The 25,707-nt window shown below is 46.1% G+C and overlaps 2 protein-coding genes across 2 annotated transcripts in view; both read left to right on the forward strand.

The window, feature by feature from the left end:
- snap91a (synaptosome associated protein 91a) overlaps positions 1-25,707 on the forward strand; it is a 74,864-nt gene that overhangs the window by 12,556 nt on the left and 36,601 nt on the right. Inside the window, exons 2-9 of the mRNA XM_060905548.1 lie at positions 547-689; positions 23,456-23,531; positions 23,671-23,773; positions 24,663-24,756; positions 24,897-25,008; positions 25,128-25,234; positions 25,359-25,400; positions 25,538-25,599. Of these exons, the coding sequence (XP_060761531.1) occupies positions 547-689; positions 23,456-23,531; positions 23,671-23,773; positions 24,663-24,756; positions 24,897-25,008; positions 25,128-25,234; positions 25,359-25,400; positions 25,538-25,599 (739 nt within the window). The remainder of the gene's footprint in view (positions 1-546; positions 690-23,455; positions 23,532-23,670; positions 23,774-24,662; positions 24,757-24,896; positions 25,009-25,127; positions 25,235-25,358; positions 25,401-25,537; positions 25,600-25,707) is intronic.
- Positions 8,324-10,099, forward strand: LOC132871423 (kelch-like protein 10). Its single transcript, XM_060905576.1, has one exon. The coding sequence runs from the start codon at positions 8,324-8,326 to the stop codon at positions 10,097-10,099; it is 1,776 nt and encodes a 591-aa protein (XP_060761559.1).

The raw sequence follows: 25,707 nt of genomic DNA on the forward strand, positions 1-25,707 counted from the left end.
ACACAAGGAACAGTTCAGCAATATGAACCATCAGCAGTTTTACTTAATCATGAACTAAACCATGATCTCACTTACACTAAACCGAGTCCACAGAAATGTTCTCTACATTATACACCTTATACATTATACTGATGATTCATGTATAAATCTCTTCAAACTAAAGCTTCTCTTCCTGCACACACACTCTGATTCATCCCACTGTATTCCCCTGCCTTTTCCACACTGGCTGTCCGTGTGTGTGTCCGTGTGTGTGTCCGTGTGTGTGTAAGAGTAAATAAATGCCACAGACAACACTGCTTGTAGCACCCTATCATCAGATTTGGAACGTGGTGGTGTGTTGTAGTATCATGTTCAACGTATCACAGAAGTGTGTGTGTGTGTGCGCGCGCGTGCGTGTGGAGTGGTACATGTTGAGACAGGAAGTAAGATCATCACCCTTTTTTCATCACCACAACCACGTCAGCTGCTTCGCTTACATTTTATTTAAAACAACTATAAAGACCCTGATTTTTCACTCTGAGTCTCTGCACTCGGTTTCCTCCTCAGATCTAATCCAAGCCACACAAGAGTCAAACGTGAACATCCCTCAGATGGCTGACACACTGTTTGAGCGAGCGGGGAACGCCAGCTGGATCGTCGTGTTTAAGGCTCTTGTCACTACACATCACCTCATGGTCCACGGAAATGAGGTCAGAACCCCAGCATTACACTCAGTACATTAAACATATAATAATATGATATTACAATCTCACGTCAGAGAAAGTTGGGATGGTATGTTGAGTTGAAGTTGAAATTGAAATTAAAACTGAAAACAATGATTTGTGTATAATCTTTCACCTATATTACACTCAAAACAAAATAATTGATGTTTGACCTCATTAATTTTCTTGTTTTTTCAAAATAAACACTTTTATTTCGGTTTAGATTCTTGCAATACATTTCAAAAAAAGTTACAACCCCAATTCCAAAAAAGTTGTATAAACTGTAAATAAAAACAGAATGCGATAATTTTCAAATCACTGAAATCCCATATTCCATTGAAAATGATACAAAGACTACATATCAAATGTTGAAATTGAGAAATTTTATTGTTGTTTGAAAAATATACACTCATTTTGAATTTGATGTCAGCAACAGTTCGGGGTTTCCTTTGTTGTATTTTGCGCTTTATAATGCACTGAATGTTTTCAGTGGGAGACAAGTCTGGACTGCAGGCAGGCCAGTTTAGCACCTGGACTCTTTTACTACGGAGCCATGCAGTTGTAATATGTGCAGAAAGCGGTTTGGCGTTGTCTTGCTGAAAGAAGGAAGGCCTTCACTGAAAAAGATTTAGTGTGGATGGCAGCATATTGCTCTGAAACGTGTTTATATCATTCAGCATTAATGAGGCCTTCTCAGATGTACAAGCTACCCATGTCATGTGCACTAACGCCCCCTTTTACCATCACAGACGCTGCTTTTGAACTGTGCACTGATAACAAGCCGGATGGTCCCTCTCCTCTTTAGCCTGGAGGACGTGGGGTCCATGATTTCTAAAAAGAATTTCTACTTTTGATTCGTCAGACCTCTGGATGGTTTTCCACTTCGCCTCAGTCCATCGTAAAAGAGCTCGGGCCCAGAGAAGGGGGCGGAGTTTCTGGATATTGTTTATATCTGGTTTTAACTTGCGTTTGTGGATGCAGTAATGAAGGGTTTTCACAGATGATGGTTTTCTGAAGTGTTCCTGAGCCCATACAGTGATTTCCACTACAGACACGTGTCTGCTTTTAATGCAGTGTCTCCTGAGGGCCTGAAGATCACAGCCATCCAGTGTCAGTTTTCAGCCTTGTCTCTTGCATACAGCGATTTCTCCAGATTCTCTGAATCTTTTAATGATATTATGGACCACAGATGATGTGATCCCCAAATTCTTTGCAGTTTTACATTGATGAACGTTATTCTGAAATTGTTGCACTGTTTGCCCACGCAGTCTTTCACAGAGTGGTGAACTCCTCCCCATCTTCTGAGAGACCCTGCCTCTCTGGGATGCCCGTTTTATACCCAATCAGCTTACTGACCTGTTGACAATTAACCAAATTAGTGTTTTTTAGCATTACACAACTTTTTCAGTCTTTTGTTGCCCCTGTCCCAACTTTTCTAATACAGGATGCTGACATCAAATTCAAAATGAGCAGATATTTAAAAAAAAAAAAAAGCAATAACATTTCTCAGTTTCAACATTTGGTATTTTGTCTTTGCACTTTTTTCAATGAAATGTAGGGCTTCCATGGTTTGCAAATCTTCACATTCTGTTTTTATTATTTATGTTTTACGTAGCATCCCAACGTTTTTGGAATTGGTGTTGTAGAAGAGTAAAGCATTTACTACTTCATAATGTTGCTATTCCTTCCCACAACACTTAAAAGATTTTTTGGGACTGAAGACACCAAGTGATGAAGTGTTTGGGTGTTATTTTGTCCCATGCTTCCTGCAAACTGGTCTTAAGGTGTGCAACAGTACAGGATCGTCGTTGTCATATTTTTCATTTTTAAATTCTCCACTTTCTCAACTGGGGACAGAGGTGACACGCCCCCTCTTCTTCCCAGCCATGCCTTTATAATGTGTGCAGAAAGTGGTTGTGGCAGTGGGGGCATAGTCAAGCATCGGCTGTGAATGGTGAGGAGTCAGGTTGAACCAGTAGGTAATGTGATGAGGTGCACCTGTGTCTAATTACTGGCTGTCGATTAACCTGTGTCCCTGTGTATCTTTCAGACAGTGTCAGTAGGACCGCTGAAACCAGCAGCGCTAACCAGACTACAAACATGGCCACCCAAGACTACAACGACTAAGATTCACAGTGCCCCCTGTCACCAGAGTATTGAACTCAGCTGTTGCTCATTTGGTTTATCACTACCACACTACTTAAACTCCTCTCAGACTTTACTTCATTGCAAAGTATCGTTCTGCTTTCCCAGTCCATACTGAGCCTTTGTTATCTCTGGCTGTTTTCCTGTTTATTGACTCTCGCCATCCTTTCTACGTTTACTCTCCCTGGTTCTGCCTACGTCACTCTATTTGCCAATCGACCAACCCTCGCCTGCCTACTGACTATGATTTCTGCTTCATGATTTGGCTTTGTACTGTTTGTTCGCTGCTTCTTCCTGCAAATACATCTGTAAGTGCCTGCAGTTTGACAGGATACTTCACCCTAGCATGGATGTAGTGGAGAAAACTAAACAAACCGCTCTGAATGCTCAGGGAAGGTTGTTAGGAGAACATCAACAGATGTTTGCTGATCTCAACACATGGATGATACAACTAGCAACTGTGATGTCGCAGGCCCTCCTTCCACAACCTGAGACAGCTTTGAGTGCTGTGCTACAGCTTCCTGTTCCTGAGAAGTATGCCAGAGGTACTACCACCTATAAGGGGTTTCTGCTTCAGTGCTCACTGTATTTCTCTACTATGCCCCAAGTTTTGGATGAACACAAGACCGCCAAATTTCTGTCCTTCCTCACTGGTAAGGCACTACAATGGGCTAGTGCTGTATGGAGCAAAGGAGTTGAACATACAACTTCGTATGAGCATTTTCTCAAGTGTTTCAAACGAGTATTTGATCATGAACCTGAGGGCATCGAAATTGGAGAGAGTCTTCTCAATATGAAGCAAGGCTCTAGAAAAGTTGCAGAATATGCCCTGGACTTTCAGACTCTTGCTGCAGCCAGTGGATGGAACAAACCAGCATTGAAAGCCGTTTTTCCTCAGGGCCTCCGCCCTGAGATACTTAGCAAAATGGCATATAGGGATGTTAAGCTGACACTGGACTCCCTTATTGACCTAGCCATCTGGCTGGATCATTTGCTCACCAGCCGACCCTCCATCATGGAAACCTCTGAGTCTGCTCCACACACTGAAGAAAGTGTACTTATGGAAGTGTCTCACACTCACCTGAAGACATCGGAGCAAGAAAGGAGGAAGAAAGAGGGTCTCTGTTTCTACTGCGGAAGTTCAGCGCAGAAGATAAATCAATGTCCCATCTGTCCTGCACACTCCAAGCCAGTGGAACCCACTACCCAGGCGGTGAGTCCAGATCAAAAAATTTAATGCAGTCATTTAAAATGCCTATCTTGTTAAAGTTGGTATCTTCCACACACATCTTGTCTGCCTTCATAGACTCGGGGGCAGAGGGGAATTTCATCAACGACATGATCATCCAGAAGTACTACCTACCCACAATCCCTCTGCAAAGTCCAATCAGCATCCAAACTATTGATGGAAGACCCATAGGTGATGGCTGGGTAACCACCAGAACCACTCCCATTCTCATTCAGGTGGGGGCACTCCATTCTGAGCAAATTTCTCTCTATGTAACCTCTACTGAACGTCACAGTATCATTCTGGGGTATCCTTGGCTACAACTTCATGACCTTTTGATCTCCTGGCATAACAAAGAAATTCTGCAGTGGTCACCTACTTGCTTCCAACACTGTCTTGTGCACCCACAACTCGGGATCGCTTCCACATCAGTGGAGAGCCCCCAGCCAGACTCCATCGAGAACGTCCCTGAGTGTTACCTAGACCTGCAAGAAGTCTTTAGCAAGGGGAAAGCTTGTGGGCTACCTCCTCACAGACCATATGACTGTGCCTTTGACCTTTTACCAGGTATGTCACCTCCCCGTGGTCGTATTTATCCTCTCTCCCAGAAGGAACACATGGCTATGGAGGAATACATTCAGGAAGCCCTCAATCAGGGATACATCTGTCCCTCCAAGTCACCAGCCTTAGCAGGCTTCTTTTTCGTTGAAAAGCAAAGTGGTGGCCTTTGGCCTTGTATCGACTATAGGGGGCTTAATCAAGTTACAGTAAAATATCCTTATCCCTTGCCTCTTGTTCCATCTGCTTGAGAGCAGCTTCGCTCAGCAAAAGTGTTCTCAAAGCTCAACCTGCGCAGCGCCTACAATTTGATAAGAATCAAGAAGAGTGATGAGTGGAAGACCGCATTTAGCACCACCGCCGGTCACGTCGAATACTGGGTAATGCCATATGGCCTTTCTTCGGCTCCCAGTGTTTTCCAGTGTCTGATCAATGACGTACTAAGGGACATGCTGGGCTGCTACGTCATAGCGTACATTGACGACATTTTGATATATTCCCCCGATGAAGAAAGCCATCAAGAAAAATGGCAGAGCAGTTCTCCAACGTTTACTGGAGAACCACCTCTATGTCAAAGCTGAAAAGTGTGAATTCCACAAGAAGCAAATCTCGTTCCTAGGATACATCATTAGTTCAGAAGGAGTCAGCATGGATTCCTCCAAGGTGTCCACAGTCATGTCTTGGCCAGTACCCACCTCGATCAAGGAACTTCAGCATTTCTTGGGGTTCACAAATTTATATTGACGCTTTATTTGAGGTTTTGGCTGAATTGCAGCACTGCTAACAACCTTGCTTAAGAAGGGACCCAAATGGCTGCAATGGAATCCCTCTGCGGAAGAAGCCTTCAACCGGCTTAAGAAAATGTTCACCTCAGCCCCGGTTCTGCAGCATCCAGACCCAACCAAACTTTTTGTCGTAGAAGTCGATGCATCTGACACAGGTGTTGGAGGGATTTTGTCCCAACGTTGTGGAGAGAAGCTCAAACTTCATCCCGTGGCTTACTTTTCAAAGATGCTCACATCTGCAGAAAGAAACTATGATGTAGGTAACCGTGAACTCTTAGCTATCAAACTCGCACTTGAGGAGTGGTGACACTGGCTGGAGGGAGCTACTCATCCTTTCACAATACTCACTGACCACAAAAACTTAGAATACCTCAAGAAAGCTAAGCATCTCAATCCACACCAAGCCAGATGGGCCATCTTCTTTACCCAGTTCAATTTCATGATCTCATTCTGCCCAGGGTCAAAGAACGTGAAGGCAGACGCTCTGTCATGCACTTTCATCTCCTCACAGCAAGAATCCACCACTCATGCAATTCTTCCACCCAACTGCTTCGTGCAATCCATCACTTGGGACTTAGACCAGCAAATAAGAAATGCTCAGCCCAGAACAACTCCTATAAGCCTTCCACCTGGTCTACTCTATGTCCCAAAGCAGTTTAGAGGGTGACTCATCACTTGGGCCCACATATCTCCCACCACAGGACATCCAGGTAGCCAACGGACTCACCAGTTACTAAGCAGCAAATACTGGTGGGAAAATATGCTCACAGAGATCAATCAGTTCATTTCATTTTGCTCTGAATGTGCCCAGGCCAAGGTGCCTTGTACTCCGCCAGTGGGTAAGCTTTGTCCACTCCTGGTACCACAGAGACCATGGTCACACATAGCCCTTGACTTTATCACAGATCTGCTGCCTTCCATGGGAAACACCACCATCATTGTGATCACAGACAGATTCTCCAAGGCACTAAAACTCTTTCTGTTGCTGGGCATCCCAACTGCACTCCAGACCACCGAACTTTTGTTTCAGCATATATTCAGGTACTTTGGCATTCCCGAGGACATAGTCAGCGACAGAGGTCCACAGTTCATTTTTCGTCTATGGTCATGTTTCATGGAATGACTTGGAATATCAGTCAGTCTCACATCAGGTTATCACCCTCAATCAAATGGACAAGTGGAAAGGGCCAACCAAGAAATTGGATACTTCCTAAGGATGTTTTGCATGAGGAACCCAGGAGACTGGGCACGTTTCATTCCATGGGCTGAGTATGCACAAAACTCTTTGAAACACTCTGCTATGCAGTTGACCCCTTTCCAGTGCATACTCAGCTACCAGCCCCCTTTGTTCCCCTGGGACGATATGCCCACACAAGTCCAAGCCATTGAGGACTGGTTCTCATGCAGCCAAACCATCTGGGAAGAAGTACATCAACGCATCGAAACAGTTAATGCTAAATACAAAGAATATGCCAGTAAACACAGGGGTAACAACCGGACTTCGCTCCTGGTGATAGGGTATGGGTCACCACCAAGAATCTCAGACCATCTAACACCTGCCAAAAACTTAAAGCCCGGTACATTGGTCCATTCAAGGTTCTGAAGAGAATTAGTGCGGTCCACTAGCCGAGAACCCTCTCATCCAAGAACCCCAACCACTGAGTCTAGAGGGTGAACCCATCTACCAGATAAATTGACTATTCAACTCCAGACGCAGAAGAGGTCAAATTGAATATCTGATAGATTGGGAAGGCTATGGGCCTGAAGAATGAAGCTGGGTATGTGCCAAGGATGTCCTTGATCCCCTGATGAAACAAGAATTCCATGCTCAAAATCTTGACAAACCCGCACCTAGGGGCAGAGGGCACCCCAAGAAGAATATAGCTCCCAGAGGGAGATCCTCGGGGGTGGTTCTGTCAGTAGGAGTGCTGAAACCAACAGCGCTAACCAGACTACAAACATGGCCGCCCAAGACTACAACAACCAAGATTCACAGTGCCCCCTGTCACCAGAGTATTGAACTCAGCTGTTGCTCGTTTGGTTTATCACTACCACACTACTTAAACCCCTCTCAGATTCTGCTTCATTGCGAAGTATCATTCTGCTTTCTCAGTCCATACTGAGCCTTTGTTATCTCTGCCTGTTTTCCTGTTTATTGACTCTCGCTATCCTTTCTATGTTTACTCTCCCTGGTTCTGTCTATGTCACTCTGTCGATCGACCAACCCTCGCCCGCTTACTGACTATGATTTCTGCTTCACAATTTGGCTTTGTACTGTTTGCTCACCGCTTCCTCCTGCAAATACATCTGTAAGTGCCTGCAGTCTGACTGACAGCCAGGAATGAGAAAGAGAACTGTGACACCCAGTCACGTGTGTAGTGCGTTTGCACTCCATCACTGAAAAGTGTAAATAATGAAAAAAACCCCCACACCTGTTCTGAAGCCTGTTCCCAGTTCCTCTGTTTCCCAAAAGTCAGAGAGTTGTTATAGTGCTTTTGCGTGTCTTGTTGAAATCTCCCTGGAAAAGATGTCCTCTTGAAGGCAGCATATGTTGCTTCAACATCTCGGTGCACTTTTCTGCATTAATGCTCCATCACAGAAGTGTAAGTTACCTTTGCCAAGAGCACTGACACAAGCCCATATGATGACACACTCTGGCTTTTGGACTTGTATGCATTTTGGACAGCTGCAGGCTTTAAAAGCTATTGTAGAAAACCCCTTTACAGAGATTTATCCTGAAGTACAGGGTTTCTCTCAGGTCCATTCCATACTGTATTCGCACGTGTTTACGGAATTAGAACTGGAACAGTAAATCAGAATCTTCTTATCCTCAAAGAAACAGTCAGAACACTCAGAGTTACAAAGGAACTCATCTGTACCATCAACACAAACACACTGAAGTGAATATGAGTAAGCAGGAAGAAAAGAATGGAGTGGAGAGGAAGTTGGAGATGAGCTACAGCACCATCAATAAGATGTGGTTAGAGAAGAAGTTCTGTGACGTTCTCATCAAAGTAAATGGTGTCGAGTTCCACGCACACAAGATCATCCTGTGTGCCTGCAGCAAATACTTCACGACTCTGTTCACTAACAGCTGCTACCCTCTAGATAAGCACGAGTACAGCGTTCCTGACATTTCCTCTGAGATAATGGAGCTGATCATGGAGTACGCGTACACATACCATGTTAACATCACGAAGGAAAATGTGCATGAGCTGCTGATCGCTGCTGATTATCTGGAGGTGAGCAGCCTGATCAACGACTGCTGCACGTTCCTGAAGGCTCAGCTGTGTCTGGAGAACTGCATTGGCATCTGGGCTTTCGCTTGCTTTCATGTCTTTGAGAAGTTGAAGCAGCAGGCCTTCCAGTTTATCTTGCACAACTTTGAGGAGATGGTGCTTGTCTCTGAGGAGTTCCTGGAGCTGACAGTCGAGCAGCTCAGTGAGATCATCGAGAATGACGAGCTGAACGTGAAGCAGGAGAACGTGGTGTTTGAAACCATCTTAAAGTGGATCAGACATACGCCGGAGAATCGGAACACACACATGACAGTGTTACTGCCCAAGGTGCGTTTGGCGCTACTGACACACGATTACTTTATGAATAATGTGAAGAACAATGCTTTAGTGAAGGACAATGCAGCATGTAAGGCAATCATCAGCAGAGCTCGGAAGAGCATCAGTATGTTCAAAGTGAACAAATCTCTGGGTTCTGACTTCACATGCCGCCGTCTCCCCAACGCTGTTCTGCTGGCCATCGGTGGTTGGAGCAACAGGGGTCCCACCAATGCCATAGAAGCGTATGATCCACGAGCAGAGCGCTGGGTCAAACTGACGTGCCATGATGAGAGTCCACGAACCTATCACGGGACAGTGTATCTGAATGCCTTCATGTACTGCATCGGAGGATTCAACGGTAACATTTACTTCAACACTGTGAGAAGGTTTGACCCCATCACCAGAACCTGGGCTCAGGTGAGCCCCATGCACTGTCGTCGGTGTTACGTGAGTGTGTGTGAGCTGGAGGGTCGTATTTATGCAATGGGAGGATATGATGGTCGTGTATGGCTTAACACAGCCGAGCGATATGAACCTGAGAATAATCAGTGGAGTATGATAGCACCGATGAACGAAACAAGAAGTGACGCAAGTGCTACAGCACTGAACGGCAAAGTGTACATATGTGGAGGGTTTGACGGAAATGAGTGTTTGTTCACAGCAGAGTATTACAGTCCTGAGACGGATCAGTGGACTCTCATCCCCCACATGAGGAACAGAAGGAGTGGAGTGGGTGTGGTCTCATACGACGGACAGGTTTACGCTGTTGGTGGATTTGATGGTGCTATTCGTCTAAGAAATGCAGAGGCGTATAATCCTCAGACTAATTCATGGGGAGACACTCTACCCATGATCAAATCGCGCAGCAACTTTGGCATTGAGGTGGTAGATGATCTCTTGTTTGTTGTTGGAGGATATAACGGCTTTCAAACCATCAATAAAGTTGAGTGTTATGATAAGAAAACTGCTGCATGGCATGCAGTCGAAGACATGAAGGTTTTACGCAGTGCTCTGAGCTGCTGTGTGCTGTCTGGTTTACCCAACATGGCCGAGTATGCCATACCCCGAGACGAAGTCTTGAGGTGCTCACCGAGAACGAGCAGGCCCTTCACACTTCCTGCCTAAATCTGAAACTTACAAATAAATCTCTGTCTTCATCAGTATCAAACACTATGGCCTTATGGAAACAGCCAAATGTGCGGAGCCTGAACTATTTAGCATAACTGTGGAACTACTTCATACCAAGATGGCAATGTGTGGAAAACATCGTGACTCTGCATCAACTTCAGAGAGTTTTGCATCACAGGTATGTAATTTGTGGTTGACATTTGGGAATAGTGTGATGAAACTAAAGATGAATATATATTTCCTTTGTTACTGCTTTTGTGTTTGTGTTTCTCTGTCTGATGAAAATATTAGGTGTATGTAACAACTCTTTAATATTTGGGGAACAGAGGAAATGGGAGAAGGCTTTAGAACAGGTGTGTTCTTTTTATTTTTACACTTTTCAGTGATTGGTAATCAACACACAAACACACACACACACAACAGGGTGTCACAGCTCTCTTCCTCTGTTGTTCCTGGCTGCCTGAAAGATACACAGAGACACACGTTAATAGACAGCCAGTAATTAGACACAGGTACACCTCATCACATTTCCTGCTGGTTCAACTTGACTCCTCACTGTTCACCACCGATGCTCAACCAATCCCCTGCTGCCACATATCCGCACTGCCCGACTCAGGCCAGGGAGCCATCTGGCCTGCTGCTGACTGTCCCCCAGCAGGAGAAGTAATTCACAACCACCATCTGCACCCCTGGCCTGTGGACCACCTCAAGTTTATAGGGCTGAAGGGCTAGATACCAATGAGTGATCTACGTGTTGGCATCCTTTATGCGGTGGAGCCACTGGAGTGGAGCGTTGTCAAAACAGAGGGTGAATGGGCATCCTAGTAGGTAGTACCAGAGAGTGAGAACTGCCCAGTTGATTGCCAGACACTCCTTTTCTATGGTGCTGTACTTTGATTCTTGGATGGAGAGCTTGTGGCTGATGTACAGCACCGGATGCTCCTCCCCCTCTATCACCTGGGACAAAACGGCCCCCAGTCCTCTGTCTGATGCATTGGTCTGTAAAACAAAAGGGAGACAAAAGTCAGGAAAATGCAACAGCGGGCCCCCCCCACAAAACCGCCTTTCCCTGAGCAAAAGCCCATTCGCATGGCTCTGTCCACTGGACCGGACCTGGTGCCCCCTTTTTAGTGAGGTCAGTCAGTGGGCTGGTGACATCTGAAAAGTTAGGCACGAACCACCTATAATAGCCAGCCAGCCCCAGGAACTGCCTCACCCCCTTTTTGATCTTAGGTCTCAGGCAGGCTGCAATTGCTGCAGTCTTATCAGTCCCATTACCCAAGTGGAAGCCTAGATACTGTACTTCCACCTGTCCAATTGCACACTTTTTTGGGTTTGCTGTGAGCCCAGTGCACCTCAGCGACCTCAGACCCACCCTAAGATGTTGTAGATGCTGCTCCCAATCATTGCTATAAATCAGCCTTTCTCAACCGGGGTGCCGCGGCACCCTGGGGTGCCATCTGGCTTCGTTAGGGGTGCTGTCAAAAAATTATATATTCTAACATTGAAATAAATAAAATGAATTCAAATTCCAAAAAACGATAGTTATACTAATGCAGATCATCGCCGCCTCATGCATCATCAAAATTTGTCTCACGGCCCTCTTTCCCATGTCACAATGTCACTGCCGGGGTCAGCGTATGGCCAACGTGACTGCGTATATTTTATATGGGGGTGTCTTGAGAATTTGCATACTTCTGAAGGGTGCCGTGACTGAAAAAAGGTTGAGAAACGCTGCTATAAATGATTGTCATGAAGGTTGCCGCATACGTGTTGTAGGGATGGAGAATCCAGTCCATGAGACACTGAAAGTAGCTAGGGCCCCAAATAACCCAAAAGGAACAGTGACAAATTGTTGTAAACCAAATGGAGTGGAAAAGGCGATTTTTTGTAGGAGAATGGAGTCAAGGGGATCAGCCAATATACCTTTGTTAAATCCAGTGTAGAGTAAAAGTGAGCTACTCCTAACCAATCGAGCAGTTCATCAATGCGAGGCATTAGATATGTGTCAAATTTAGACACTGTGTTGACTTTTCTATAGTCCACTGTGCCAGCGGGGGCGTGGCTGAGCATCAGTCTGTGAATGGAGGGCGGAGTCAGGGAAGGTGAGTGGTCATGTCACTACACCTGTTATCAATTAACGTGTGTTTGTGTGTCTCCTTCAGTGACTGCACCAATAAAAGGAGGGTGAGAAGGGGAGGACGGTGCCGAAGGCTTCTACTAGCCTGTGTGTGTATGTGTGTGAGAGAGTGTCCAAGTTGTGTGCTGTAAAGCAGCAATAAAGGAAGAGTTAAATCGCAAAGAACTGCCTGCCATGCTTCTGTGCTCCACCCACACCAGAATCTTGCTACAGTGGTGCTGAAACCCGGGAGAGTGCAGAAGGGAACAGCCCATGGATTCCTCACCATTTAAGGAGCTGATCCATGTCCTCGCCACAGCCCAGCAGAACCAGCACAAAGCGCTGGTTGCCCTCCGGAAGGAGCAGGAACAACAGTTTGAAGCCTTGGTGCTGGCCCAACAGGAGGACCGCCAGGCGTTCTGCCACCTGCTTGTGTCGGCGGGGCCCACGACCACCACCAGAGTGGACCCTCCCCACCTCACCCTAATGAAGATGGGTCTGCACGATGACCCAGAAGCCTTCCTCGCGCTCTTTGAGCAGGCAGCAGATGACTGTGACGCTGAGGGAGTGATCGACCTGGTGACACTGGAGCAATTTGTCGCGCGACTTCTGGAAGGAACAGTGGAGCGGGTCCAGTGTCATCGCCTGGCGTTGCTGGAGCAGGTAATCGAGCTGGCAGAGGACCACATGGCGGCAGTTCCAATGGCAGGATGGTGTGTCTCCTCTTCTCCTCTCTCTTCTCCCTCTCCCTCTGTTTCCCATCCTTGCCCCATTTCCCCATGGCGGATGTGGGGGCCTGCTCCCCCCCAGCCGGCCCGATGCACCAGTGGTGTCCTCCCGCTTCCCCCTTCCTTGTCTGTGTCTCCTCCCCCCCAGGTGAGTGATGCCCGTAACACTGGTGCAGAGGGAGAGTCTGGGCCGGTGTGCTGGCGCTGTGGGGAGCCGGGACATCTCCAACATCAGTGCTCCACGATGGAGGTGGGCGCGGTGGTCCGGGTCCCCGACGCGCCAGAAACCGCCCTCGATCGGGCCGGAGCGTATCAAATACCAGTAAGCATCCAAGGGGATACGTATCAGGCTTTGGTGGATTCCGGCTGTAACCAGACCTCAGTCCACCAAAGCCTGGTGCAAGGTGAGGCATTGGGGAGAGCACAAATGGTGACGGTGTTGTGTGTGTGCACGGGGATGTTCACAACTACCCTTTGGTGTCCGTCCGCATTCTATTTCGAGGGGAAAAATATAGTGTAAAGGCAGCGGTTAATCCTTGTCTCACCCACTCGCTAATTTTGGGGACTGATTGGCCAGGGTTTAAGGAATTAATGATGCACATAGTGAAGAGTGGGTCCTGCCGTAGTTCAGCTAGGGAAAGCGCTGGTGTAGCATTGGCAGGAGAAGCTGTCACAGAGCCATCTATGTCAGCACCGCCTCAGGGCGATAGGCGGAGTGAGGAGCGCCCTGCCCCTCCTCCCTCTCTCGGGGATTCCCTTGGGGATTTCCCGTTAGAGCAGTCGCGAGACGGGACTCTGCGGCATGCATTTGACCAAGTGAGAGTAATCAATGGTCAAATTCTCCAGCCAAATGCGACGCCAGCCTTCCCCTACTTTGCTATTATTAAGGATAGGTTATACCGAGTGATGCAGGACACTCAAACTGGCGAAGAGATAACACAGTTATTAATTCCAAAGAGCCGCCGGGAATTCATATTCCAAGTGGCTCACTTTAATCCTATGGCCGGACACTTGGGGCAGGATAAGACACTAGCCCGAATAATGGCCCGGTTCTATTGGCCAGGGATTCACGGGGATGTCCGTCGGTGGTGTGCGGCGTGCCGCGAATGCCAATTAGTAAATCCTGCGGCCACTCCAAAAGTGCCTTTGCGCCCTCTCCCTTTAATCGAGACCCCGTTTGAAAGAATTAGGATGGATCTCAATCGTTCAAATTCTGTAAAGCTGCTTTGCGAGAATGTTTATTTTTAAAAGTGCTATACAAATAAACTTGACTTGAATCTAGTCGGGCCATTAGATCGGTCAGCACGGGGATATCGCTTTATTTTAGTTCTGGTAGACAATGCAACGTGATATCCAGAAGCAGTGCCTCTCCGCAATATCTCAGCATGCAGTATAGCAGAAGCACTCTTCAGCTTTATCTCCCGGGTCAGGATTCCAAAAGAAATACTGACAGACCAAGGTACTACATTCATGTCACGCACACTGCACGAGCTGTATGGGTTACTGGGGATTAAGCCTATCCGCACCAGCGTCTATCACCCACAAACGGATGGCTTAGTAGAACGGTTCAATTGAACTCTCAAAAATATAATTCAGAAGTTAATAAGTGAAGATGCACGTAATTGGGATAAATGGCTCTAGCCCCTGTTATTTGCAGTACGAGAGGTCCTGCAAGCCTCCACAGGGTTTTCACCGTTTGAATTGTTATATGGGCATAAGCCGCGTGGCATTTTGGACGTGCTACGTGAAAATTGGAAGGAGGGACCTTCACCTAGTAAAAACAAAATTCAATATATTCTCGACCTGCGCCCCAAACTCCACACACTCACGCACTTAACCCAGGAGAATTTGTGGCAGGTGCAAGAACGTCAAGTCCGACTGTACGACAGGGGCACGTGCCTTAGAGAGTTCACACCAGGAGACAAAGTACTCGTGTTACTACCCACGTTGAGCTCCAAATTGGTCGCCAAGTGGCAAGGGCCCTTCGAGGTCACACGTCGAGTCGGGGACGTCGACTATGAGGTGAGGTGAACGGACAGGGGTGGGGCATTGCAAGTTTACCACCTCAATCTATTAAAACGTTGGAATGAGGAGGTCCCCGTGGCGTTGGTGTCAGTAATTACGGAGAAGGCGGAGCTGGGGCCGGAGGTTCAAAAAAGAAAACTGACATCGCCCACCGCTCCAGTCCCCTGTGGAGACCACCTCTCCCCGACCCAGCTCACGGAGGTAGCCCAGTTGCAGAAAGAATTTTCCGACGTGTTCTTGCCCCTGCCTGGCCACACCCACCTCATAGAACACCACATTGAGACACCCCCGCGGGTGGTAGTGCATAGCCACCCTTACCGTCTGCCCGAAAACAAAAAAAGGTGGTCCAGGATGAACTTGAAGCCATGCTCGAAATGGGCATAATCGAGGAGTCCCACAGCAACTGGAGCAGCCCAGTGGTCCTGGTCCCCAAGACCGATGGGTCGGTCCAGTTCTGTGTGGACTATAGGAAAGTCAATGCGGTGTCTAAATTCGACACGTACCCAATGCCTCGCATTGACGAGTTGCTCGATCGATTAGGCGCTGCTCGTTTTTATTCCACACTGGATTTAATGAAGGGATATTGGCAGATCCCCTTGACTCCTCTATCCCGAGAGAAAACAGCTTTTTCCACACTGTTTGGCTTACACCAATTCGTCACACTTCCTTTTGGGCTGTTTGGGGTGCCCGCAACGTTCCAGCGGCTTATGAACAGGGTCCTCCGCCCCCACGCCACCTACGCAGCTGCGTATCTGGATGACATTATCATCTATAGTAAGGACTGTCCACGGCACCTTGAATACCTTAGGGCAGTCCTAAAGTTGCTGAGGCGGGCGGGTCTCACGGCCAACCCAAAGAAATGTGCAATTGGGCGGGTGGAAGTATGGTATCTGGGTTTCCACTTGGGCCATGGGCAGGTACGTCCATAAATTAACAAGACTGCAGTGATTGCGGCCTGCCCGAGACCCAAGCCCAAAAAGGGGGTGAGACAGTTCCTGGGGCTGGCTGGCCACTATCGGAGGTTCATACCTAATTATTCGGACATCACCAGCCCGCTGACTGATCTCACTAAAAAGGGGGCACCAGATCCGGGCCAGTGGATGGAGCAATGCCAACAGGCTTTCTCTAAGGTAAAGGCTGCACTGTGTGCGGGGCCACTGTTACACTCCCCTGACTTTTCTCTCCCCTTTATTTTGCAGACGGACTCAACAGACAGAGGGCTGGGGGCCGTTCTGTCCCAGGAGGTGGAGGGGGAGGAGCGTCCCATGCTGTACATTAGCCGGAAGCTGTTGATGTGGGAAGGCAGGTACAGCACGATTGAAAAAGAGTGCCTAGCCATTAAGTGGGCAGTCCTCGCCCTCCGGTACTACCTGCTGGGGCTCCCTTTCACCCTCTGTTCGGACCACACGCCCCTCCAGTGGCTCCACCGCATGAAGGATGCCAACGTGCGGATCACCCGTTGGTATCTTGCTCTCCAGCCATTTAAATTCGAGGTGGTCCACAGGCTGGGGGCACAGATGGCGGTGGCGGACTTCCTCTCCCGTCAAGGGGGGGGGGGGGGGGGGGGGGAGTCGGCTTCAGGCCGGACGGCTCCCCGGCCTGAGTCGGGTGGTGGGGGTATGTGGCAGCGGGGGCGTGGCCGAGCGTCAGTCTGTGAATGGAGGGCGGAGTCAGGGAAGGTGAGTGGTCATGTCACTACACCTGTTATCAATTAATGTGTGTTTGTGTGTCTCCTTCAGTGACTGCGCCGATAAAAGGATGGTGAGAAGGGGAGAACGGTGCCGAAGGCTTGCTACTAGCCTGTGTGTGTATGTGTGTGAGAGAGAGTGTCCAAGTTGTGTGCTGCAAAACAGCAATAAAGGAAGAGTTAAATCGCAAACAACCACCTGCCGTGCTTCTGTGCTCCACCCACACCAGAGTCTCGCTACATCCACATAGAACCAGACCGACCTGTCGGACTTGGGAATCAAGACCACTGGGCTGCCCCAATCACTGTGCGACTCCTCAATTACCCCCGTCTTCAGCATAGTCTGGAATTTGTCCTGAACCACATTTTTCTTGTGCTCGTGGAGACGATACGGGTGGCTATGCACCACCACCCCTGGGGAAGTCTCAATGTGGTGTTCTGTGAGGTCAGTGCAACCAGGGAGGGGCAAGAACACATCACAGAATTCCTCCTGCAACCTAATAACCTTTGCTTTCTGGGACAGTGAGAGGTGGTCTCCACAGGGGACCAGGGTGAATTGGGCCGCACTTTTTAGACTTACCTCTGGTCCCAGCTCCGCCCTCTCCAGAACTACCGTCGCCAGAGCCACAGGAACCTCCTCTTTCCACAGTTTCAGGAGATTGAGGTGGTAAATTTGACGTGTCGCCCCATCTGGATATTTGACCTCACAACTGACTTCCACAGTTCACCTTGTGACCTCAAAGAGCCCTTGCCACTTGGCGAGCAAGTTTGAGCTTGAAGTGGGCAGTAAAATGAGGACTTTATTTCCCGGTGCAAATTCCCTTAGCTGTGCCCCTCTGCTGTACAGGCGAGATTGATGTTCTTGGACCTGTAGCAAATTCTCCTGGGTTATGTGACTTAGTGCATGGAATTTTACTCAGGTCAAGAATGTATTGAATTTCAATTTTGCTTTGAGAAGGCCTCTCCTCCCAATTTTCTCTACTGATGTCTAAGACACCACAGGGCTTGGACCCATCCAGCAATTCAAACGGAGTGGAGGCTTGTGAAAGCTTGTGCACTGCAAACAGAGGGTCTAGCCACCTGTCACAGTTTTTAGCATCGCCATGAACGAACTTACAAATCATATTTTTAAGTCTTTAATTAAATCGTTCAATCAGCCTGTCCATTTGCTGCTGATAAACACTAGTACGAATCAATTTAATCCCCAATGATTAGTACAATTTGTGCAGTGTCCGTGACATAAAAGTAGTGCCTTGATCAGTCAGGATTTCTTTCAGAATCCCAACTCGGGAGATAACGCACAAGAGTGCCTCCGCAACACTGCGTGCTGGAATATTGTGGCGAGGCACTGCTTCCAGATATCACGCTGCATAATCCACTATGACTAACACAAAGCGATACACACGTGCAGATCGATCTAATGGCCTGATGAGATCCATGCCAATTCTTTTGAAGGGGATCTCAATTAATGGTAATGGGTGCAATGGCACTTTTGGTGTGGCCACTGGACTTACAAGCTGGCATTCGCAACATGCCACACACCACCTGTGGACATCGGTGTGAATCCCTGGCCAATAGAAACGGGCCATGAGACAATTTAGTGTTTTATCCTGCCCCAAATGCCCAGCCATAGGATTATGATGAGTTGCATGGAATAACAGTTCCCTACAGCTTGTCAGGATGAACAACTGTGTCATCTTTTCTTTACTCTGAGTGTCCTGCCTCACTTGATATAGCCTATCCTTAATAATACAGAAATATGGGAAGGAGAGCGCAACGTTAGGTTGGAGGATTTGGCCATCAATTACTTTCACTTGGTCAAAAGTGCGTCTCAGAGACTCATCACGTGCCTGCTCCAATGGGAAGTCCCCTAAGGGATTCCCCAGAGAGAGAGAGGAGAGCTCTCCTCCCTCTCTGTATCATCATGACGTGGAGCTGACGTGGACAGCCCTGGGACTGCCTCCTCAGCTAACGTTGTGGCAGGATTCCCCCGTGACATGCTACTGCAGAACTCACCCACTACTAACTATTTTATTAATGTTTTAAACCCTGGACAGTTTATTTCCAGGATCAGTGGGTGGGTGAGGCTTGGATTAACCGCTGCCTCCACACTATGTTTTTCTCCCTGGAAGTGAATAGTGATGGGCATTATAGGATATTTGTGTACATCACCATGTGCACACTTAACCTTCACAAATCCTGCATTTCCCAGTGCCTCACACTGAATCAGGCATGGAGGTTTGATTATAACCAGAATCCACCAAAGCCTGATGTGTACCCCCTTGAATACTCACAACTGTCCTGTAGGCCCCCGCTCAATCAGGGAAAACCTGTGGTGCATTGGGGATGCAAATCAGTAGCCTTGCCTCCTTTGCGGAAGCTCTGATTCCCCGCCTTCCCTCCGCACCAACAAACCTGCCCGGGCTCACTCTTGTTTCTGGTGGGCATGGATGAGTTCAACTGTGGAGAAAGAGAGGGGGTTAATGGTGGCAAAGATGCAGAAGGAGAAGGGAGAGCACAAGGACAGACACGAGTGTGGGGAGCAGGTTTCAGGGGAATTGGCCCCCGTTTCCATGGGGCTGGGGTAGGGGAGGGGTGAGGAGAGGGGAGAAAGTGAAAGTGAGAGAGTGGAGGAGGAGTTGTAGGAGTGTCTGCTCCCGGAAATGCTATCAAGTGGTCCTTGGCTAGCCGGCTCGCCTCCTTCAATGATGCCACTCAGTGACACTGGATCCACGCTGACATCTCACTCAGCAGCTGGGCAACAAACTGCTCCAGTGTCACTTGCTTGAGGATGGTCTCGACGTCGCACTCAACTGCAAGCGGCCACTGCCGGCAGGCGTCCCAGAGCTGTTGCATGAACACAAACTACTGGCCCACTTTGCCATATGCCAGTGAGCGGAAATGCTGGGACTGCTCTCCTGGGCCGTGGCCAATCCCCTGTAGGATGGCTCGCTTCAGATTGGGGTACTCCAGCATCCTGGTGGCCAGGAGTTGCCAAGCTGCGAGCTGGGCTTCCCCCAACAGGAGCGGCAGTAGGCGAGCCGCCCACTGTGAGATTGGCCACAAGCTCGCCTCCGTGACATGCTCGAACAGCTCGAAGAAGACATCAGGGTTGTCCTGTGACCCCATCTTGACCAGCTGGATGGGCATGCTAGCCACAGGGACAACCACTGGAGCACCCGTTGACTGGACCCAGCTCTGGATTACCTGCCGGTCTTCTGCTTGGCCTTTGAGTAGAGCCTGGAAGTGCCACCCCTGGTCTACGGACAGCACGACGAGGGTGTGCTGCAGGTGCTGGAGGTCATTGGCAAGTGTTTGGAGGAGCTCTCTGACTGGTTCGGACTCCATGGCAGCATTCGTTGCATTCACTGTAACAACTCTTTAATTTTTGGGGAACAGAGGAAATGGGAACAGTCTTTAGAACAGGTGTGTTCTTTTTGTTTTTACACTTTTCAGTGATTGGTAATTGACACACAAACACACACATGACGGGGTGCCACAGCTGTCTCTCTTGTTCCTGGCTGTCTGAAAGATGCACAGAGACACAGGTTAATAGACAGTCAGTAATTAAACACAGGTGCACCTCATCACATTACCTGCTGGTTCAACCTGAATCCTTGCTGTTCACTGCTGACGCTCGACCATGCCCCCACTGCCGGTGTATAACTCCATACTTGCTACTGTGGAGGCAAGCCCATGCATTCTAAGGTTAAGATAGCTAAGCGCTCGCTAGAATGATTTAGTTATCTGTCCGGAAAAATGACATGTCATCTAACTTTGTTCTATCTTGCAGTTGCACTCACTAGGCAGGCTTTCCTTTTCTTTCCCACTGGCTTTTAGCTGGCAGGAGAGCTGAGTCCGCCGTGTTTGCCCATGCCGACTCGTTTTGGTTAAAAGTAGATTAAACGCCCCCCTCGGTGGTCACGTGATATTGTTGCTCATTTGCTTCAGCGATCTCCGGAATCGTAAAATGCGCAATGCTTTTTATCTCGGCAAAACATTTACTTTTAGGATACACGATGTGTGCAGCAGCGAAACATCTCGAAACTCCAACAGAAATAAAACATTTTACCCAGAATTCAACATTTCAGTCAGAACCTTTAAACTTGACTTTACTTGACATTGTATTCTAGGTTTAGATTTGTCACATAATGCCACATATTTTTACCCAAATTTACTCACATGATAAGATCAGTGTAAGAGATTATTTTATGAGCAAAGATGAAGACAGTTGGCCTACATTACTCATCATTTCTCTTCATATACTGTAGCACAAAAATAATTAATGTAGATCTTATTAATATGTTTATCAAACACAGACTAGCCTTTATTCCTGCCAAAAAAAAGGGCCAATCATCATTTTCTAGCCAATCACAGCCCAGTAGGGTGTGGTCAGAAAATATACATTACTAATTAAAAATAACCAGAGAACTGTTTTATTATTACCATATTTTCATTATTTTCTTCATTTTGTTTTGTTCAGGTTGACTTTCTGTTGTGGCTCATCAATCACATAGAGTTTATACGTAGTGGTTTATCAACAGATTATTTCATTTAATGTGTTTCGATTTATTTCATAATATAACCCCATATCAGAGATAGTAGGAACAGTATGTTGAAATGGAAATGAAAACTGAAAACAATGATTTGTAAATAATCTTTGAGCTGTCAGGGTGCAGGCACTTACAGATGCAGTTGCAGGGGAGAGCGGGTGCTTCACAAACTGGCAGCCAAATCCAAATTGTAAGACTAAAGGCAATGTAGGGGACAAGCGAAGGGTCGGTCGATCAGCAAACAGCGTGTCAGAGGAATAGCTAATGTTCAGAGTACAAATTGTAAACAGAAAGCAAGTGTCAAAGTCACTAAAGTCGGGAACGAGGAGCAATGGCTTGGTATGATCAGGTACACATATACAGAACGATACTTTGCACCGGTTGTTTGTGATAACAGTCCTTAAAAAGTGTTGGTCAGTGAGGTGAAATGGGAAGCAGCTGCGGCGATGGTTAGAGCTCAGGAGAGGGAGTGCGCTGTGGTGCTTGAGAATTGTAGTCCGAAGTGGCTATGTTTGGAGGCCGCCACGAACTCTGATTGCTGCCACTATCAGTGACATGACCTGCATTACACTCAAAACAATACAACAGCACATTATTTGATGTTTTCCCTCATGAATTTTATTTTATTTTTTTCAAAATAAACACATTTCTGTTTTGGTTCTTGCAACACATTTCAAAAACAGTTGGGACAGTAAAGCATTTATAATGTTCCCGTTCCTTCTCCCAGCACTTAAAAGCTGTTTATGGACTGAAGACTCCAAGTGATGAAGTGTTTCAGGTGTTATTTTTGTCCCGTTCTTCCTGTAAACAGGTCTTAAGGTGTATAACAGTTCGGGGTCGTCACTGTCATATTTTTCATTTCTAAATTCTCTACACATTCTCTACTGGGGACAGAGGGGACACGCCCTCTTCTTCCACAGCCACACCTTTGTAATGTGAGCAGAATGTGGTTTTGCATTGTCTTGTTGGAATCTCCCTGGAAAAGACGTCGTCTTGAAGGCAGCAGATGTTGCTCCAAAATCTCAGTGTACTTTTCTGCATTAATGCTGCATCACAGAAGTGTAAGTTACCTTTACCAAGGGCACTGACCCAACGCCATACCATGACACACCCTGGCTTTTGGACTTGTTCCTGCTAACAGTTTGGATGGTTTATTGCTTGAAATTCCTCCAAATTCCTTGAATGATTTAATGATAATATGCACCGTAGAGGGTGAAATATCCAAATCCCTTCCTATCTTTCTTTCAGGAACATTGTTTTTAAACATTTCAATAATTTTCTGGCAGCACGGTGGTGTAGTGGTTAGCGCTGTCGCCTCACAGCAAGAAGGTCCGGGTTCGAGCCCCGTGGCCGGCGAGGGCCTTTCTGTGCGGAGTTTGCATGTTCTCCCCGTGTCCGCGTGGGTTTCCTCCGGGTGCTCCGGTTTCCCCCACAGTCCAAACACATGCAGGTTAGGTTAACTGGTGACTCTAAATTGAGCGTAGGTGTGAATGTGAGTGTGAATGGTTGTCTGTGTCTATGTGTCAGCCCTGTGATGACCTGGCGACTTGTCCAGGGTGAACCCCGCCTTTCGCCCGTAGTCAGCTGGGATAGGATCCAGCTCGCCTGCGACCCTGTAGAACAGGATAAAGCGGCTACAGATAATGAGATGAGATGAGATAATTTTCTCACACATTTGTTGATAAACTGGAGATCCTCGGCCCGTCTTTACTCCTCAAACACTTGGCCTTTCCTGGATACTGATTTTCTATCAAATCATGATTACAGTCACCTGTTATCATCACCTGTTTTACATCACATCATTATTTAATTGTTGTACCTCATTATTCACCCTAAATTTCCCTTGTTGCAAATTTTTTTGGAATGTGTTGCAGGTCTGAAACACAGGAATGGATGGATATAAACAAATCAAGTGAAGTTGAGCAACAAAACATAAAATATCTCAGGTTCATTCTGTCTGCAATGAAATACAAGTCAAAGTACATTTACAAATCACTGCTTTCTTTGTGTGTGTGTGTGTGTGTGTGTGTGTGTGTGTGTGAGAGAGTGTTGTTTTTTTTAATTAAAAAAAAAATGTATTTTTTTTATTTATTTGCATTGTCCATACCATCCCAACTTTTTCTGATTTAGGATTTTATATTATTATGGCCAGTAGAACACCATGGAATGTGTGTTTTTTATATTTATATGAGAACTGATGTTCATTATATTTTCTGGATATTTCCTTTTTTTTTCCTGCAGAGATTTATCCAGTTTCTTGCCTCCAGAAACACGCTGTTTAACCTCAGCAACTTCCTGGATAAGACTGGATCACATGGTGGGTGAAGTTTAACTCTAATCATTTGTAATTTAAATTTTTTAAAATGTATTTACACACACACATATGCACATTTATGATAGATGGTTTTATTCTTTCCTCTCCTAATAATTGAACATTTGCTTTTTGTGTGTTTCAGGTTACGACATGTCCACCTTTATCCGGCGCTACAGCAGGTATCTGAATGAAAAAGCTTTTTCTTACAGACAGATGGCTTTTGACTTCGGCCGAGTGAAAAAAGGGTGAGTTTCAGCACCAAAACACACAACACTCAGATCAATAACATTACTCTGCCTGAAGATTCCTTTCAATACAGCTGAGGTCAGAAGTTTACATACAGGGACATGAATGTGATGGTAAATTTGTGCTTTCAGTGATTCTCTGAACGGATCTTTTTCTGTATCAAAATGATTATAACACACATCTTTAATAGAAAATTCAAGAATTTGGTGTAAAAATTTTAATTTATTCTGGGTTTTCTGAAATCAACACAGGATCAAAATTATACAGACAGCATTTTCGCTAGGGTTACGGTCAGGATGATGATGATGATAACAGTTTGAGAAAAGTTCAAAATCACCCTCACATTCACGTCCCTGTATGTAAACTTCTGGCTGCAGCTGTAAGTCTTTAAACAAACAAAACAAATCCTTCATCATCATTATTACATGATGATTATGTCCTTATTGTTTCTGTACAAACAACTAAAGATCACTTTTAATGATATTAATTGCTATCACACAAAATTTCAAAAATAAAACTTTAGATTTGTCTGTTATAGACAGTAAATTCTATTGAAACTTCATTCAGTAATTTATTTTATAATTCAGCATTTCAACTTTGTAATGATGGACACAACAAAAATAAATCTATATTAACAACCTTTTCTGTTGGAAAAATATAATATGTGTTAAACTCTTCTCATTGTTCTGATGTGTTTTGTGGTGTTTGTCACAATGTTGATTAAAAAGCTGTTCTGAAATTGTGAATATTTTTTAAACTGAAAGAGCAAAAATAATGATTCTTATTTATTGAGGTTGGTTTTAAGGCCATTTTAGGTGTCGATACAATAATGAATATTGTACAGTGATAAGTGTTATAAGAGTGTGTGTGTGTGTGTGTGGGTTTCAGAAATGATGGTGTGATGAGGACGATGACTACAGATAAACTCCTGAAAGGCATGTCCACGCTGCAGAATCAGATCGATGCCCTGCTCGAGTTTGATGTGAGTATTTCAGTTGTATTCTTTAATACATCAGTTATTTATTTAAATTACAAAAAAATTAAATAAATCAAATGAAGGCTGTTTGGAGTGGATTGTGTGTCTCTGGATGTTTCTTAAAACACTTTTTTTTTTTTCTCCAGGTCCATCCTAAAGATCTGGTGAATGGTGTCATCAATGCTGCCTTTTTACTCCTCTTTAAGGATCTGATTAAATTATACGCCTGTTACAACGATGGAATTATTAATTTACTCGGCAAGAAATTAAAACACGATGAGTCCATTTTCAATGACCTGAAATTCCAGATTTTCATTTATCAGAAATCTAAACACCAATGCAGTTATGGATGAAGTTTATTTATTTATTTTCTGCAGAGAAATTTTTCCAGATGAAGAAAGGTCAGTGCAAAGACGCTTTGGAAATCTACAAAAAGTTTCTGACTCGAATGACCAGAGTTTCAGAGTTCCTCAAAATTGCAGAGGTAAAATACAGCCAGAATTTATGTGCCTTTAGAAACACAAGAATATTTCTTTTGAACTTTGGGGTGTGAGAAATGTAGTACATAAAAATACATTGTTATGAACTACACACTTTCCTCTTAACAGCAAGTCGGAATTGATAAGAGCGATATTCCTGAACTTACCCAGGTGAGCTGTGCTCTACACTCATTATTCACTCTCTTAGCTTGCATCTGTCATTTATTTACTGAATTATTGCAGTCTGTTTACCACATTCCATAAACCTGTCTTACTGCAGAACATTGTGTGTGTGTGTGTGTGTTTAGGCCCCTGAGAGTCTGCTGGAGTCTCTGGAGACACACCTGAACACCCTGGAGGGGAAGCGCGGGTGAGTGCAGTACTGCTGCTCCTGTTCAGTTTAAGAGTTTTGGGTTCCGTGTGATGTTACTTTGGGTACTTGGTACTACTGATCCTATAGTTTAGGAGTTCAGGGGTT

This window comes from Neoarius graeffei, chromosome 23, assembly GCF_027579695.1.
Source record: "Neoarius graeffei isolate fNeoGra1 chromosome 23, fNeoGra1.pri, whole genome shotgun sequence".
In the NCBI taxonomy this organism is placed as follows: domain Eukaryota; kingdom Metazoa; phylum Chordata; class Actinopteri; order Siluriformes; family Ariidae; genus Neoarius; species Neoarius graeffei.